The sequence below is a fragment of the Micrasema longulum genome, unplaced genomic scaffold, assembly GCF_059751315.1.
Source record: "Micrasema longulum isolate JH-2025_06_02 unplaced genomic scaffold, ASM5975131v1 h1tg000480l, whole genome shotgun sequence".
NCBI classification, from domain to species: domain Eukaryota; kingdom Metazoa; phylum Arthropoda; class Insecta; order Trichoptera; family Brachycentridae; genus Micrasema; species Micrasema longulum.
The window spans coordinates 309,016-328,644 of NW_028277677.1; the positions used below are offsets into that span (position 1 = coordinate 309,016).

General features: G+C 31.3%; 1 protein-coding gene across 3 annotated transcripts in view; it reads left to right on the forward strand.

The window, feature by feature from the left end:
• LOC148281272 (fatty acid hydroxylase domain-containing protein 2-like) overlaps positions 1 to 13,863 on the forward strand; it is a 34,310-nt gene extending 20,447 nt beyond the window's left edge. For all 3 annotated transcript variants that reach the window (XM_088226930.1, XM_088226933.1, XM_088226934.1), the window contains 3 exons: positions 369 to 541; positions 1,227 to 1,499; positions 13,504 to 13,863. In XM_088226930.1, coding sequence (XP_088083056.1) covers positions 369 to 541; positions 1,227 to 1,499; positions 13,504 to 13,648 — 591 coding nt within the window. In that variant the 3' untranslated portion in view covers positions 13,649 to 13,863. The remainder of the gene's footprint in view (positions 1 to 368; positions 542 to 1,226; positions 1,500 to 13,503) is intronic.
• Positions 13,864 to 19,629: the final 5,766 nt, after the last annotated feature.

Genomic DNA, 19,629 nt, shown 5'->3' on the forward strand with positions numbered 1-19,629 from the left:
TTCATAATTATAAAAGACAAATTACTTTGATTGAAAATATAAATATTAATATTATTCTGGTGACTCATTTAAATTTTGTCTCAAAAGCGAGGGATAATTATTAATATCAGTCTAAAAATACACAACGGAAGGTACTGTTTAAAATGTTAACACATCTTTTAAACTTTTCCAGACAACTTTGGAACTTTTCGGCTTCTATTAATTATATTACTCACTCAAAACTCTTTAGCGTTTTTAAAGTTCAAATTGCGGAAATAAATCTAATACTGGAAGAATGCATACGAAAAATTGACACGTGTCACCATTTATTGTATATAACAGGACCTCCGTTGAATACGATAATTATACATAAGATGATTTCATTTCAGGTTGTACTCACAGTTTTAAGAAATCAAATAATGTCTTTTGCTTTGGCTGTTATAATGATTCCCTCCTATGGAGAAAATGTAGATTTGAGAATCTTACCGCCATTTTATGTTGCTATATTCCATGTCCTGGTGTGTGCTCATGTGCAGGAGCTCACCTTCTATTACATACACAGGTATTTACTTGATTTTACTAATAACTAAATTACGCAATCTCTGCAAAAGAAAGTAAATTTCACTAACAAAATTGAATGAGTCATTTTTAAATTTTTGTATCGATTTTAACGATTGCTTCTTGTACCCTCATACTATAATATTAAGTTCATGATAACAGTTATGTACCGTTGTTAAAAAAAATCTGTTCTTTGTACATGGGTTCGTAGGGTCGCAGTGAGTCACATCTTGCTGGAGGGTGTGAATCCTCCGGCAACACTACTGATTAGTCCAACTCGTCAGCGTCCACGTCGTGAGCCCTGGGCAATGGAATCACACTCTCATAACGGTGTGATCACAGCGCATAACGAGAGGATGAAAGGCTTTGTAAAAAGAGTTTCTGGCGCTGTCAAAACCAACCAGCTAAGTAAATGTAACCCCGTCAGAAAAATCCACCAGAGAAGGGAACGGGAAACCACTCTGGTTGTCTTTTCCCAGGAATCACTATGGCGAGTACATCCAATAAGCTGTTGTCCTGGCGGCGAAATAAAAAAGTAGCGCAAGATCGAGATACTTTCGCTGTAGTGATCGCCGACGTCGGGGGGACCTGACGAGGCACCGCAAGAAGAAGAAGTAAAGCGTCCCAAAATAAGCTGTGTTACTTCTTTTATGAATGAATTACAATAAATAAAAACATTATTTTTTCAGAATGTTTCATCACAAGAGCATTTACAAGTATGTCCACAAGCAGCACCACGAATGGACTGCTCCCATAGCAATAATCTCTAACTACTGCAGCCCGTTCGAGCACGTATTGAGTAACCTGTTCCCCGTACTGCTGGGGGTGTTCCTCACGAACGCGCACCCTTCTGTGGCCACCGTGTGGATAACGCTAGCTGTATGCGTGTCCCTTAGTGACCACTCAGGCTACCACCTCCCCTTTTGCCCGAGCCCGGAATACCATGACTACCACCATGCCAAGTTAGAAATTAATTCATTTTCCCAACCGCCACAAATTTAACATAAAAACCACAAAAAAATCGCACAGAACTACTTATATATGCACTTCATATTAGAAACGTAGCGTTCATGTGTCATTTAAGAATTAAGTTGCGGTACGGTGTCCACAGGGAGTTTAACATAAAGAACTAAACAAACCTCAATGGTTTATTCATCATTTTGAGCATTAAGAAAGGGAAAATATCAGGATCTGTTGGAAAATTACCCTAATATGTGTTTAATAACTTACAGTTATTTGAAATTATGGTCATAGTTATTAAATGATACGCATTGAAGATTACTTGCATGAGATTTATTTTACACTGAGTTTATATTTAAAATGTATGAATAATTTATAATGAAGAGGTTTTGAGATTAAACAGTGCTTATTCGCTGTGGGAGTCGGCGTGGAAAAGAGTGCGATATTGTTATATGTAAAATAAACAAAATGGCTTACCTGGTATGTTTTTTAGTACTGTGCGAATTAATTGGAATACAGAGAACATTTTCATCAAAAATTGATTTATTGATTAAAAAACACAAAATACAGCATACAGGTTTTCATAATGATTGTGCTTCCGTTTTGCCTTGACAATAGCTTTCACTATTGAAGGCATAGAAATTATCAGGTTCAGCTTCCTTTCAATGGTTCATCGTGAAACCAAAGACAATTTTCTGCACTAATCATGTTGGTTTTCGTTGCTCTATTCATCTTAGGCCGCCGTTTTTTTTGCAAACAACCCAGATGTTTTTGATCAAATTTAGATCGTGCAGCAACCTGGCCATTCAAATTCAGAAATTTGGTTATGTGTGAAAAACTGTTTCACTGTTTTCGAGGCGTGGCGCGAAGCAAGATTTTTTTTTAAAAATACCATTACCAGTGGGATAGACCTTGCTGATAATTTTATTTTACTGGTCTGATTTTATCATTCCATAAACTGACACAAGTGGTCCATATCCATGATATGACAAGTGACCCCAAAACATCTTCTTAAGGCGGTGATTTACTATTTGTTTCAAGAGAGAGGAGAAATGGGTTCCCCAGATGATCTACGCACGAACGGAATGTGCTGTCCGTGCACAGCAAAATGTAATCGTCGAAGGGAACTTTTTTCCAGTCTTCAGCTGCCCAGTGCTGATATTTCTCGGCCCGAGCTGGACGCTTCTTCATCATAGCACTGGTCAGGAACTGCTTTTTGATTGGCTTTCTTGTCCTTCAACTGCACCTATTTGTAGATCCATTTTGCTTTGACATATCAGAAGTTGATCATTCAAGGCTGTCGTTTTCTTCTTACAACCACATTTTACCTTCATTTTATGTTCTCTGCTTTTGTTAAGTTTTTTTGCTTGATAATTTAGCTTACAGATCATGGGTTTTCTCAAACACTCTTCACTATTTACCAGTAAATCATAGAAAAGTGCTCAGAAAGCGTAATAATACATTTCATTTTTCTTTTCAGTCCTCATAATTAGGCCAAAGAACAAATAATAGAGCAGAAATAAATAATGAAACTACGTTAAATTGATTTGAAAAAAATGAATGCGGTAGAAAAACAATAAGAATATTTGGTTGAGTAGATTTATTTAACGTTTAAAAAATATTTGAATAATTATTCCTATTCCGAATCTGTCCTCATTGGAGAAACGTAGAACTGAAATGGACCTTATATGCATTTTCAAAATACTTAGTGCTTTAAGTGATTTACCATCTCTATTGCAATCAATTTCTTTTCGCGTTACCGACCATGTCACCAGAAGTCAACGTTTGCCATTTATTAAATCTTTTAAGAGCAACTTTTGTTTGTCCAGAATGTGAAGATTGGTCAAATCGTCACAATACAGAATTCTTAGGGATAGAACTTCCGGCTTCTCTTAGATCTCTTCGCCACTAAAACAGTGTGGGATGAAGATGGATTGGCATGGCTTAGCTTGAAGTCTTGGATGTTTGTCGTGTTTATGAATATATTGTTTACCACTATTTTATTGCCCTTACCTTTCTTTGCGATATGGTTTTATGTTCTTTTTGTTCAGTTTCTTGTACATATCGCTAGCCTAAAGCAACAGTGAGATATCTCTGAAGAACCTATTATCAGATAATCAGACTTAGAGGTGTGCGAAGGGTCTGATGGAATTCAATTGTTTAAAGTAGATAATGAATACTATATTTTCACGTAGGTTAACTATCTACCTTCAATATTTTATTATTTGAAAATATTAATTTATTTAAGTTATTCACGTCTCTGCATGTGTATCTCAAAATCGAAAATTTCGTGTTTATTTCACTGTTGTTTTGTGCTAGTTTTGGACATGTTTCTTCATATTACTGTTGTCATTGGCATAGATATAATGAATAAATAGTATTCAGTCTATTTTTGTTTATAAATATAATACACCAAAAGTGGTTGATCGTTTTTAAATGATTAAATCTCATAATAACTTGCGTAAACGTAGTAAATATTTTTTCATAAATATGCATACCTCGTAGTTAGCAAACAACGCAGTGAATTTTACCCATCTTATATTTTTGTTTTGATCAAAGTGCCTATTTCTTTATGTTTTTCGTATAAATTATAACGTAATGTTTGAAAAAAGCTTAAATGATGACGCAAGGAAATTCTGCTCTCACGAGGCAAATTGCTAATACTTACATAAATCCGTAGAAAAAATACTAATATTTTTTTAAATATTTAAATATTCGCAATGTTTTATAGTCAATTTGATTTATATTATGACACAATTGTTTATATTCTTTAACACGAGTGATTCACAAATAAATAAAATGTCTAGAATCATACTTTTTACTTTGAATTTAAATTAATTTCATTTAATTTTCGTTTTATATAGAGAGAGTTTTATTAGACAGAATGTGCATTGTAAAATTTAATCTACTAGCAGTAAACAGTCGTTTATCACCGACTTTTCCATGCTAGGGAATTTGGCCCTTTGAGCCTCGTTTTACGACCCTACGAACCTCAGTCAATCGGCCTCAGACCTAGGTTAGTTAGGATCTCGAGCACCTTAAAATATCGCCTCACAATATTTTTTTGTTCAATGCAATCCAAATGTGACAAAGAAAAATTAGTCATTCAGAATAATGCTACCGAACCCGCACAAAATTTACAGTTATAATATATTTAATACCTTTAAAAAAAGTTCGGTTGGTAAGCGATTTACATTGAGCAACGAAGAATCTGTAATTTAAAATAATAATGTCAGCTGTCGCTGACATTATTATTTTAAATTACATTCTAGTTAGTTCGGCCCATCAGGCCTCATATAATAAGCCCTGCAAGCCTTAGTGAATTTGTTCCAAACGCCTTGGCTAATTAGGATCTTGAATGCGCTGTGTAAGTTATCCATAATACAAAAAAAAACGTATTTATGAATCAATTTGTAAAGCGCTTGAAGGATTACATTACGAAAATGGCTCTTTACAGGATGTTATTTAAACCCTGTCACATCCGAAACCACGATGATCGGTATGGGCAAAAAGACATATAAGCATATTTAAAAAATGTTTAGAACAAGGCATTTTTTTTAAAATAAAAGATTTAAAAAAACAAATGGTTGCTTACTTCTGCAGGGGATAAGTGAGGGGAGCGCGGTGCAGTATCAGACTCCCCTCTCCCTCCTCCTCATTTCTCCCCTGCAGAAGTAAGCAACCATTTGCTTTTTTTGATATTTTACATTTAAAAAATTTATTCGTTATGAAAAGTCATTTTAATGTGCCAATATGTCTTCTTAATCAAAATGATCATCGTGGTTTCGGATGTGACAGGGTTTAATAAACACCCTGTATACGTAATCCATATTAATAATATTGGTTAAAGGCATGTAGGGCCTTATTTTTTATTTTATTTATTTGTTTTTTTACAATTTATGAATTACTTTTTGAAAGAAATCCAAGAATCATTCCTCAGTGAAAGGATACAAGCACGTTTCTTAGTGGTCCATAGGGCATCTACTTAACTACCTATGAACTGACAAGCAGAGCACTGAGACAATCTCAGGTCACGGTTCGGACGTTTTAATCTACAATTTTGATACAATTCTTATAACAGATGTATTTGACAAAAGTACAAAATTAATGATATACAATGCTTTTATACTTCCACACATTGTATATGGATTTATAATATGGTCACAATGTAGTAAACAGATGCGAGAATCAATAAAAATAACAATGAATAAAGCACTTAAAGTACCATTTAATTTTAATAAAGAGACTAGAACCACAGATTTATATAGAATAACAAAAATGCTCAATCTAGAGGAATTGATCTACACAGAAAAAATTAAAATATTATTTAAGATGAAAAAGAATAAAATAAAGACAAATATTAAATTAAATTTCAACTACAACATACATAAAATAAATACAAGAGCATCAAATAATTTAACTTGCAAACAACCTAGGACCAACAGAAAAATAAACAGTTTTTTGTATACAGCAATCAATTCTTACAATTCACTTTCTAATGATCTAAAAAATACACAAAACATGTACGTACTTAAAAAACACCTAAATAAAACAGTTCTCACAGCCCGTGTAACAAGTGATATGTAATGTTATTTTATCAAATTTTTATTTAAACTATTGTGTTATTATATAAAATATCCCCTCATACCAGCACTTTTGCTGATAGGGAATATTTCGTACAAATAAAATATGTAATATAATGTAATATGTAAAGTTTAAAAACCTTGTATTTTGTCATAAATAAACAAATAAATAAAATAACAGAAACATGGTTGGTCGAAGAAATTGCTGACAAAGAGCTATTTGCCCTCCTTTACCATGTATATAGAACTGATCGAGACGTTCATAATAAACAGGGTAAGAAAAAAGGAGGTGGAGCATTGATCGGGATCCTTAAAAACCTCAATGTCCAATCACATTCGTCGTGGAAATCGGATGCAGAGGATGTATGGATTTTTATAACCTTTAAAAAAGTCAACTTTAGATTGCATTTGTGCTGTGTCTATTTACTAGGCGCAGGCCCTAAACTATCAGCCTCTAAATGGTTTGCAATATTTTTTCAAGTCACACGAACCGACTCTGCGAACTAATCTCTAAATTCGAAAACGATTTGTTCCTTAAATTCGATTATTATAATGTGCCTCATATCCGATGGAATCCAACTGATTGTCCTTGTCTCATTGACGATTCTTTCAATCAACCACTTGCACGAAATGATATATTTGTCCAAGCGTTAACTTACTGTGTATCTTTCTCTAACCTCAAACAAAAATTCAAGCACTGCCATGGTACCGTATACCTCATTATTCAGAAGTCACTTAGAATACGCCTCCTGCATCTGGAACCCTCAATATAACATTTGCAAAAACTTAATAGATTAAGTACAAAATAAATTTCTTAAATACGTAAAATACTCGTATAAATTCCCTAGCTTCAACAATCTAAACTTACCTTGCCTTCACAAAAGGCGCATGATTGCGGATCAATGGTTTATCTATAATTTACTTTGATCCGATCGATTGTGCCGATTTACTAGCTGAAAAAAAAATTTATATTACCTTTCGTCTACTAGACATACTACGTTACTGAGCAGCGACAAATGCAACATTAGAGCAGCTTAGAATTCTCTATTAGGAAGAACAATAACTCTTTTTTTATTATTTGAAAAGATGTACGATGTTGACTTATTTAACGACTCAGCTCTTCGCTACAAACGGAAACTAAGTTTTATTTACAATAATAATATTTAGCCCCTATTAATAATAATAATCTTAAGCCTCTTTTTGAAAAAAATGCAAATCAAACAAGCACCACATTTCGCACAAATCACTTTATAAACCACACTCCTTATTCAAAACTATGGAGACACCAACACAAATGGAGTCACGTGTTAAACATATTCTCGTCACATTTTGTTGTCCAGTTCAGAAGTTGTATTATTTTATTTATGTATATTTTTTCCATGATTATTATTATTTTTTTTATTTGAAAATTTATTTATAAACCCTTACGGATCATTACATTCATTTTACAAAAATAATATAAACAATTTTCATTCATACTCTGTTGTTCAAAATAATATTTTTTACATCTTTTGAGAAGATTGTCTGAGTCTTTTAGTCTTTTTCTTTTTGTCTGGTAGTTTATTGTATAATTTCAGTCCCTGATTTATTAGTCTTGATTGTCCTTGTCTTGTTTTAGAAAGTTGTGTATGATATTTTTCTGATATTCTCGTATTATGTGCATGTTGACTACAATTTTTCACAAGTTTTAGTTCTTCGTCTACAATTACATTTGTGGTTAATTTATGGATAAATTATAATGATTCTAGTTGAAAGAGTTCAGTTATATTTAATTGCTTAGTTTGTTTAAAAAGTTCTCTAGTTGCAGTTAGATAAGGAAGGTCATATACTAACTTTAATATTTTATTTTGTTGTGTTTGTAGTCCGTTTATGTCATTTTGATATCCTGTTCCCCATAATAGTTGCGTATAAAATTTTTAGTTTTTACATAGGCTTCATACATTAGAATTTTTTACGTTTTTGGAACAAAGTTTTGGATTTTTAAAAAAAGACTCGATAATGTCGCCACTTTGCTAATTAAATTGTTGATATGAATTGTTCATATCAATTGTCTGTCTATTGTTAGTCCTCAGTATTTAACATGTTCAATTTCAGTAAGTCGTTCATTATTTATGTAAGCATCAACTTTATGACATTTTTTTCTAGATTAAAAATGGATAATATTGCATTTTTTTTCATTAAGTGTAAGTAAGTTTGTGTTTGTCCATTTAGTCATCATAGTTAGGTCTTCGTTTATGTCATTGTTTGTTAATACGTCTGTTTGATTTTTATAGAATAGTCCAATGTCGTCGGCATACATAATAATTTTTCCCTTGAAATTATACAGTGACAAATCATTAATGTATAAAATATATATAAATAAACCATCATTAATAATAAAAATAATGTGACCTCACTGGGGTTACCCGTGTCGAGGACACTTAACAATATACTTTTTTAAAATATTTTTACATTTGAGAATAAACAAAGAAGACTTAATCAACATAGATAATTAACAAAATGTTCAAACAGTTTATATATTGTGTTGTGTACGTAATTGGTGCTGTGTTAGGTTTATGTTTTTTTTTTTTAAATAATATCACTGTAATTATACCAATATAGCACTGTGTGCACAACAATAAACTTAATCCAAAATAAAATTAAAATAACCCGATGTACATAATTTTTTTATCAGATATTTTATCAAAGATCCTTGTTATATTTTGTCGTATTTATACGAAAAAGATTTATTGTAATACTAATATAGATTGAATGAATATAAATAATAATTTATACGTCTAAATATTTTTATCAATGGCATATTTAGGTATGTAATTTATTGTTTTTATTACCAATGCCGATGCTAATTGCAATAATTTGTGAGTGGTGTAGTATCTGAGAATCGACTCTCTTTATTTATATTAAATATTATCAACACATTACAACAGACATGAAGAACATTTTACAAAAAATAATAACCGATAGTATATGTATTATACATGTATTTGTACCAATGTTTTGTGTTTCAATATAAATATTATAATATACCTCCAATATCAAGATTTGTTGCAACAGAAAGATAAAACATTTATGAGAAGAAAATATAGAAGTCTAGGCATCCACAGGGCTTATAATCTGTCATAGGCTGGTTTAAGTGGCCACACCGTGTAACGTTCACCGTTCTGCCTATATTTGAACATCTACATTCCTTCGACTCTTCTATCTGTTGATGTTTGTGAAGCTCAAATAAAGGCAGAATGGTAAAGGTAACAGTGTGTAAAATGGACACTTAAACCAGCCAATGACAGGTCATAAGCCCTGTGGATGTCTAGACTTCCATATTCCTTTCTGCAAAATGTTCTTAATTTATTTATATATTTATTTTTATTTGGGAAAAAACAACAGTTTTTACATATATTGTATACAGAAAATAAGAATATATATATTAACGAAAATTGTGAAAACAGTCAATATAAATTTTCCACAGTGGTGTAAGCTATTTATTAAATACATTATCGGTATCAAAATAATAGCAATTTAACAATTAAGAAATGTTGGGTACTTAGAAGTTGCAAAAAAAAATAAAATTCACATATTTATATACAGTAATAAAAATAAAGTCAATAGTAACAAGTTAAATTTAAATTTAAATAATAAGAAAAGAAAAAAGTTATATAAAAATCATGTCTGTTGTAATATTTTAATATTAATAGCTCCCTAGGGGGTTGAATCCAGTTCTTGTCTATAAAAAATTAAAAAACTCAAAACATTGTTTAATATTATTTTTCGAAAGTCTCATAACGCCCAGAATTTTCATTTTATTTACAGCTTGTTTTTTTTATAAAAAACTCCGAATGCTAAACACCACAGTAATCAAATAATACATCATTAAATCGATAATATTACTATCGATTAAGATTTTATTAGACGCTTGACATTTTTATAGTATTTTTTGTTTTGTTACTAATACGAATAACGTGTTAGTATTTACAACTGCACATACGCACGCAGCTTGTTCATAGATGAACGCAAAAATAATGCATGGTTAAAAAATAAGTAATGAAATAAGCTTAGAAATAAATTACCAATTGAAAGTTTAGACATTAAATTATATTTCAAAAATGGCTCTTTATATTTTATCCATAAAAATGAAAAACATATTTTAGTTTAAATCATTGAAAATATTTCCTTTTTTTCGAAATATTAAAAAAATATAAAACAATGTTAATATACAAATAGTTAGGTATATAAAGTTGAATCTGGTTGTGGTCCCGCAGACTCACAGATCAAAGATGCGAGGTTATCACCCTACTCTACCGCAGCTTGATTCCCATTTTCTAATAATTAGTTATTTTACAACTCGTTAAAAATGCCCCCCCAGAATTGAAATATTTGTGTAAATAAAAAACAACAACTTATTGAAAATGTAAATATTACATTCAATAGAATTCCTAAAAAAAAAATCTAAATAGAAAAAAGAACCTACTTACCCCTTGAAATATGTATATGGCTAAATATTCGAGAGCGCATTATTAACAGCCGTATAGATAACCTTAAAATTGACACACCTTAATTTTCGTATATGGCAACTAGTAATAGTTCTACATTATCTCTGTATACAGCGTACATTGTTTATTGTTAATGAAATGAAAGGTTGAAATAATACTTAAACCTTTATTTAATATGTTTTGACATTTCAATGAATTTCAAGTTGTAAACGAGAAATTTAAACTCTTTCTCCCTCATACACATTATTTCCGTAAGACAGAGAGACGGTACTGTACCAAATGGTTTCGAACAATTTCACCCCAAGCTTTAGACGACGAATTTTAACATGCGAAAATGAATTCGATATGCATAGAGAATAGAGCTCAATTTCATATCCGCTAATTTATTTGATCGTTCAACATAGCGCGGCACCATAAATAACATAGGATGGATTTATTAATAATATTTTTTTAAATTATATCGTTTATCGATCGGCAGGTAAAAACACGAATCAGTTTACCATGAGGCCAACTAATCTCCACTCGATTTCTTTTAGCTAAATTTTCACCGGCGGCGGCGGGTAGAAACTTAATAAATAAAACCAAAAAATAAATATGTATCCACCCACCTTAACTTTACCGGATTGGCGAGATACGTGTGAAACGGGCCCGTACATGACAGACGCAATCAATCGTTTTTAGAATAATAATAATATAGATACTCGTACAACCCAAGATAAGCCTGCCTCTAGTAAAGGTGTGGATCAACAAATAACGGGTAGATTATAAATAGATAGGTATAAATGTGTACATGATATTGTTTAAACTGTATTATCAATATAAGTTTGTAGTCAAACCTGAATAAGTTTTTTTTTCAATACTCCATTAAAATATATGAATGCCGATATAGTATCGATTAATTTTACTCGACTTTGAGGCAATTCAAAAATAAATTTAATTTAACGTTTTCCGCATATTTATCATAGTTATGTTTATATTTGTCGTTTAGCATAAAATGAACTAACTTATCTTGTAAATATCTTTATCATTTTGTCGTTAGAGAACAACGACGCATGCGATTTCCTTCAACTTTACGTTAGAGCGGTTTGATCATTTTTTGACACTTTATATCACAACTTGATAAGTGCAAAAGTAGGTATATCATTTGATACCCGGGTAAGTAATTTTTTTTTTTAAACCGAGAAAATACTTCATATATCTTTTTCAATATCAAATATAAAAGAAAGTCAATGCCCCATTTCTCGCACATCCGTCGTTGTTCTACGATACCGACGATTTTGTTTTTGTTTTTATTACATACTAATGTGACATTGCAGATTTAATTCTATGTATTTGTAAGAAATATATGTAAATATATTCCATAGAGTATTCTTCTTCCAAGTCGGTCCCTCAATGCTGAGGATCGTGATCACCATGAACACTTCTAATTAGTCTGTTCCACTCCAGTCTGTCCTCAGCCCGACGTACTGACTCATCAAATTTTAGCCCCGTAGCCACCTTTATTTGGTCAGTCCATCTATATGGGATTCTACCCCGGCTTTTCCTACCTTCGACTCGGCCGGACATTATTGCCTTTTCTAGATTGTCTGGCTCACGTCTAGCAACATATCCAAAGAAAGACAGTATCCTTCTCAAACACATCACTGATAGACGAGTTGTAATATGGAGCTCTTCCAGTATCGATGCATTCGTCCTGCTGACTGTCCAAGGCACTCGCAGCAGCCTTCTCCAACACCACATCTCGAATGCATCGATCCTCTTCCTCTCGTAGGCACGCATTGTCCACATTTCAGCCCCATATAGGAAAACGGAGAATACCAGGGTTTCCATCAACCGCTTTTTTGTGTTTATTGATATACCTCGATCTCGCCAAATCTTCTCCAAACGGTTCATTGCTTCTTTGGCCATTTGAATCCTGCGACCAATCTCAGGTCTGCAACTGCCGTTGTTGGAGATAAGCGAGTCGAGGTACACAACGTCATCTATCAGCTCAAGGTCTTGCATTTGTCTTGTCCTTAGGAGACTGCCATAGAGTATAATGTACAGCAATTATTATATATTATATATGCATGCATTTTCTAATTAAATTGTATTGACCTTGTCGATAATCAGACTGGCTAGGCAGTCAATAGACGTCAAAAAAATGGTTATAGACAACCTTTAGACTAGTAAAATAAGTGTCTATCATGTAAATGTTTGCCATTTTCGTGATAAATCTTATATTGTTTGTTCCCCTTGGTGTCATTTTTTAATTAAGTATCAAATACATACTCGTATCAAATCATATGATTTTTTTTTTTAAATTATGTTATTTTGTTTTACCATATTGGTTATTATGCCGCAGGAGCAGGAGCCATCTCCTTTTATGCGGAGTTGAGAGTTCTTTTATAAAAAAATATAGCTTTACTATTTATCAATCTTAATTTTTAAGTCAATAAGTAAGATTCGTTTTCAAGTAAAATAGTGAATGTTGCGTAAATTTTAATGTATGTTTATTACCAATTATTAAAATTAAGCACTTTCTGCTATACAACTGAATAAATTAGTTTGCAAAACATATTTTTTTGTAAGCAAATGCCATTTTATCATTGTTTCTTACAGGATAAAGAAATATGGTTGGCGAGGCCTTAGAGCATAATAAAATATGAATTTTATAATAATTTAAACAAAAATTAGCTACAATATCATTATTATAATTTGGAAACCCGTTGTTTTGTAATGTTCTGTATATGGCCCAATTTTTTTTACCGTAAATCACATTTGATTATTGTTTTAATATTATGAGTGTTTTAGATAAGATTAAAAACAATACCTATTGAAATGTTTTTGGAGCAGATAACACTAAATAAAAAATACAACGATGTTTTCTTGAAATAATTTTACTTTTCTTTGCTTGACCGTTAATTTATAATTAAATATTTCACATTTTATTTCAGATTCACTGACTGCTTCGGAAGAAATGGTTTCTTGGACAGACTACATAAAACAGACGAAAATTTTCTTCGTTCAAAAGCTGCTCCGAGAAATATTGCATTGACAAGTTTCGAATCAGCGAGAGATATTTTCCCCGATGAAGATTGATTTATTCGATTTATATGAGTCCATTTATTTGAAAATTGGTATTAGTCACATTGGATCATTAAATTACAATGTTTCTTAATGAACACGAAAGCTGAACTGGCTAAACTTATGTAGATTTCCCCTCTATACGAAAAAGCATAATATCGTTTTCAAAATGATAATATTCCTTTTTGTCAAGTTCAATTTCAATAAAAAGAGATCATATTTATTTTTGATTGCTGTTTTTCAATTGGATAGGGAATTGTTTTTTACGTGTTATTTATTTGAACTTAATCATAAAATGTAATTTTAGTATAGGTTTACATATTTATTTTTTTATTTTGAATCTCGAAATACGGCACATATAAACACCTTTTTATAATAAGAATTGAATATCGAAATTAAATTGTCTTATAGAATACAATCATAAATCTATTTTGTTTGTTTTACATTATCCAAAGTCTAAAGATAGAATGAAACACACTGGAACGTCTTTTTATATGGGAGATACTTTTTTTCACAATATCGTGTAAAAAAACACACTTAATAATTGAAATTCTGGATAAAATTCCTTGTATGAACATAAATTCAGAATTTAAGAAAAATTAAGTAGATGACTATTAATAGTACATTTTTTTTCTTAAATATAATATAATATAACTCTACAATATGGACTCCTTACTATGAAATTTGTTAAAACTTAACGATAGAAGAAAAATTATAGACCTTTTAAATTTATTCAAAATTGTTAATTCAATATGGGATTGCCCTGAACTATTATCTCTCATCAACTTCAGGGTGCCTGGAAGAATGACTAGACAGGTGCCACCGTTTTGTAGCAACAATTCACGGCTAATGTATACTTGTAATGCCGTATTAAACAGACTTCATGAACTCGGCAATAGTTATTCCCACGTATCCGATATATTTAGTGTAGGGTATTGTTCCTCTAGAACAAACCTTTTGAACGTTTTCAAAGATCGTGAATGGTAATTATATTTGTTTATTCATGCATTTCATAATATACACAATTTATTGTTCACTTTGCCCAGCTGTATGAAACAGTACTTATGATTTTTTTGTTGTATTACTATAGAATGTTTTATTATTTTAACTTTCTACTGAATATGCTGTATAATTTTTAGATTAATTTTATAAATATAAATCTTGTATAATTTTTGGGTTAAATTTTTTGAATATAAATCTTTGGTATAAGGAAATTTATGTTTTAAAAAAATAAAATATCAAGCCAAATATGTAGTATTATAAATATTTGTAAAAAGCAGATTTGCCGTTTATGTTAATAAAAAATATTAAAAAATAATAATATTACATCAAAATACTTTAAAAAATAGTAATAAAGTTTATTCACTAAAACTATCACAATATATTTACAACAAGTAAGTATAGGAGCAATGTAGGGTGGGTGCTACAGTAATTGGACAGTCTAGAATTTATCTTCACCATAAAATAAATACTTTTTAAAATTGTTTTTTTCTTAAAATGAACGCATTATATTTATTTATTTTTGACAATTAGATTTAGAATGTCCAATTACTATAGCATGTCCAATTTATATAGCATGTCTAATTACTATAGCACTCAACCCAGCGCATTCTAAGTTATAAAACCATAACGCTTGTTTAAATTAATGTTGAATTGAAAAAAAAAAAAATTTCGATCGTGTTATTTTGAAACCGTATAAAAAGAGGTTCCAGTACAATATATTTTAAAATAAATTAAATCCAAAACAATAGGGTATTTTCAAGTATTTTTATTATTTTTAATTTTAAATTAGCAAAAAAATACAATTGTAACAGTATCAATATTTTTCTCGTGCGACGAAGGATAAATTTTTTACAAGGGTTTAAAATATGCATATATTGAATTACCCGAAAACGAAACGTTTCTGCCCTCTGAGAAAAACGGCACGAATGACGTTTTAGCGCCAAACTGAAACGCAATGTTTATAAGAAGCACAATCGGCGGTCATAATGACGTGATGCCAAATACGAGCCGTTTTGCTTATGCTCATTTTTAAACCCGAAAATTATAAATGAAAACATATTTTGAATACATTGATAGTTACATCACTATAATTGTAAAAATCCGCTTTACATTTATATTGTATTTTTGACGTTATTCCCGACTTATGAAAATACCCTATTATTGGTAACTTAAGGGGACCAGAAAGATTTCAACGGCCGAAAACTGGGTAAGATTTGAATGACGGTTGTGGACGAACAAATAAACACAAACAACTTTTTTTTTGCAAGTTTCTTTATGCATTCTTGATAAACAAAACAAACTTTGGAATTTCCAAAAACATTAATAATTGGGAAGTATATTTGTATCTAAAGGCGACCGCGCAACTCGCGAACTGCTTTCTTCTTACCGCGATTCCGGGTGAAAAAGTTGAAGTTTTTTTTCTTAGCGCCATTTTGTTAGCGAGATCTTCTTCTATAGAATGAACTAAAATTCTATCAAGAATCATCAAAATTAGAGCAATGGCAGCCAAGAAATCAAAAACTTCGAAAATTTCAAGTTATTTGTGGTTAAAATGCTATTAAAAAAATATTGTTTAAATGCAGATATTGGCTTAGTTTATGTAATACACCTTTATCTACAATTTCAAAAAAAATCTAGTCGATATCTTTAGCCGTTCTTAAGTCATCGCGGCAAAACTAGCGGAAAATGATGTTTTAAGAAAAACGCAGTCAATGTTTTGGAACAGGATTACGGGCACTCTGCCAGCCGTGCACATCCTTACAATTTTGGCTCTTTTGAACTCAATTTTACGAATATCAAAGTTTTTTTTGCGCATAATGTTCTTTAAAAATTGCATTAACCGATTATGTAAACAACCGAATATCGATTTTTAGGCAACAATAATTTAAGTTTGTTCAAATTTTTGTAGACAAGGACTGGATTCAACTCCCTAGGGAGCTGTTAACAGTAACATACTACAACAGAGATGAAGAACATTTTCGAGAATGTAATATAGAAGTCTAGGCATCTACAGGGCTTATGAGCTGTCATTGGGTGGTTTAAGTGGCCACTTTACACACTGTGTAACATTCAACATTTTGTCCATGTTTGAACATCTATATTCCTTCAATTCTTTCATCTGTTGATGTTTGTGAAGTTAAAGAGCTGAAACCTTTATTTATGCGGGTGAGATTCATCTAATTGAATTATTTCACCTACATACTAGGCAACGCCTGCAAATGTATATTTTTTTTCAATTTCTTTACTTCTTCATGGACCATATATATATAACCTTATCTTAAATGTTCTTCATCTCTGTTGTAATATGTTAATATAAACAGCTCCCCAGGGAGTTGAATCCAGTCCTTGTCTACAAAAATTGGGATAAACCTAAAATATTGTTAATGATACATATTATATGAATACATCTAAAAATGTTATTTTCATGTATATATTTTTTAATAATCAAAGATAATACATTTAAAAAAACAGTAATTTTTTGTATTGTATTGTATTATCAACAATATTTTGAGTTCGTCCAAATTATTGTCCGGTCAGGTCATAAGCCCTGTAGATGCCTAAACTTCTATATTCTATTCGATATTACCTTCTCTAAAATGTTCTTCATCTCTGTTGTAATATGTTCATGTTTTAGACATTTCAAATCTTTTTGGTCCCTTCAAAGATACTTACATTTTTTAGAAGAAGTATCATTTATATAACAGATTTTTTTCTGTATTAATAAAAATAATATAAAAACAGCGATGTACTTACCACGGTTAGCTATAAATGCTGGATGACATTGTTGTGGTCGGCAGGGTAGAGAGAAGAAGAGGACGAGGGAGGTCTTCCATGCACTAGTCGGACCAGTGGAGGACTGCAGTCTTGAGAATACGACATGGTGGTCACGATCCTGTCACGAGGGACCTGACTAGGAAGAGAAAAGTGCTATAACAGTTTCCATTTTTCTAGGGGCATATTTATTCAATTGGTAGAATATTTATTATTATTAATATGGCGGCCTCCGTGGTGTAGTGGTCAAGACGCTTGACTCACACACGAAAGGTTCCGGGTTCGATTCCCGGTGAGAACACAAAAATTAAAATGTGTATTTTCTCAAGCCTGGGTGTTCTGTGATCTAATTCACCACTGTAATTGGGCCTCCTGGCCTGTTGTGGTGCAAAAATAAATAAAACAAAAATAAATAAAATTAAAATAAAAAATAAAATTTATTTATTTGACGGACTTATGCAGTTCATTCTAACAATGATAAATACATTGTTTTATAATAAATACAAGCACTAATAAAATAAAATACAATTAAATCAAATTAAAGCTAGGACAAAAAAAAAATTACTACCTCAAGACAAGATCCGGTCTATCTTAGTAAATTTTTTAATAAATTTAATAAATATCTTAGTCAATCAATATTTCCACGTGCACAATAAAATTTTAGAGAAATTAACAGATTGCTTTTTTTTTACCTTACATTTGTGTTATGATTATATTTTTTCTCATCGTGCAACATTACGCGGTGACATCACGAATGTGCGCGGTGGAAGTGGGGCAAAGTAGGGGGATTTTTAGACACAGTCCGATGTATTCAAGTATGATTCTACGCTCCTTCTGGACTTTTCTTAATGCTATGATTGCCGGTATACTGCAGGCTTATTCTGTCACATTTTCGTTTCGTAAGTTCGGTTGGCACATCGACGGTCCCTCTACGTATACTAAAGACACTGCGTTTTACGAGGTTTACGGGAGAGTAAAAACATAGCTGGATTTTTTAAAGAAGCTATCAGATACTGTCAAATTCCCCATAACATGTGCGTGATGTATTTTAATAGACACGTGTTTGAAATTTCTTCAGCATCTGACATTCTAGTTAGAATATCTGCTCCCGGCAAACCTCGCAAAATGCAGATTCAATAGTATACGTAAGGACCATCAATAATATATTTATCTCATTCTAATGCAATCATACTTGCTCTCGTTCCATCTCATACGACACGAATGTTACGAAACGAATTGGCAAAAGTATAAATAGTATTTTTACAAGGCCACTAAACCCGTAAATGCATTATTGCCATGCATGGAAATTCATTCTTAAAATAAAATATATGTGAGTTGATAATATTATTTTTTCGTTCCCCAAAATTCAGTGAAAAAAATTAAATGGATCGAAATTGTAAGGAATTTAAGGAATGAACCTGATTGGGTTCCACCATAAAAGAATGATGATTGTTAACGTTAAAATACAAACTTTTTTATGTACCAAAAATAAGTATCCTTCAATTTTTGGTAGCATATGCATGTTCGTTGAATGCAGCCCTGGTATAAATAAACAGTACTTATGGGTACTTACTTCCTAAGTCATAAGAATATACATAAAATAACTTTTTTTTTAAATGTTTCAGAAACAATTTACTGATATACATATTAAAAATATTTTGCATGTGTCCAAATGTTTGTAGACGGGCTGGTTTTCCGCCCTAGGGAGTTATTAAGATCTAAGTATGTTGCTTATGATCTAAGTGTTTACCATTGTTGGAATGGACTGTATAAGTCGGTCAATAAATAAATAATAATAAAAGAAAAATTACTGTGTCGTGAAAGCGTGCAAAACCTGTCCGGATAAAAGGAAAAAGATTTTTCAATGATATGTAGGTACCTAGGTACATGTTTATGATTGAATTCCAAAACTATTTTTTTTTAATATTTAAATATTGAATTAAATTGGGTACCTAGGTACTTGTTAATGGTTGAATTCCAGAACATAAAATAATTTATTTTCAAATAACAAGAATCTGTTCACATATTATATCTTTTATCTTTGAATCTGTTTTTCAAAAATGTATCCAATGTCAGTTAAAATTATTTATACATAATTATTTAGGCATTATTTAAAATCGGGTTGTGGTCCTGTGGCTAGTGTCTCCGAGTCAAGGACCAAAGGTCCGTGATTCGAATCCCACTCTATCTACCCCAACTCGATTCCCATTTGCAGTGAGTTA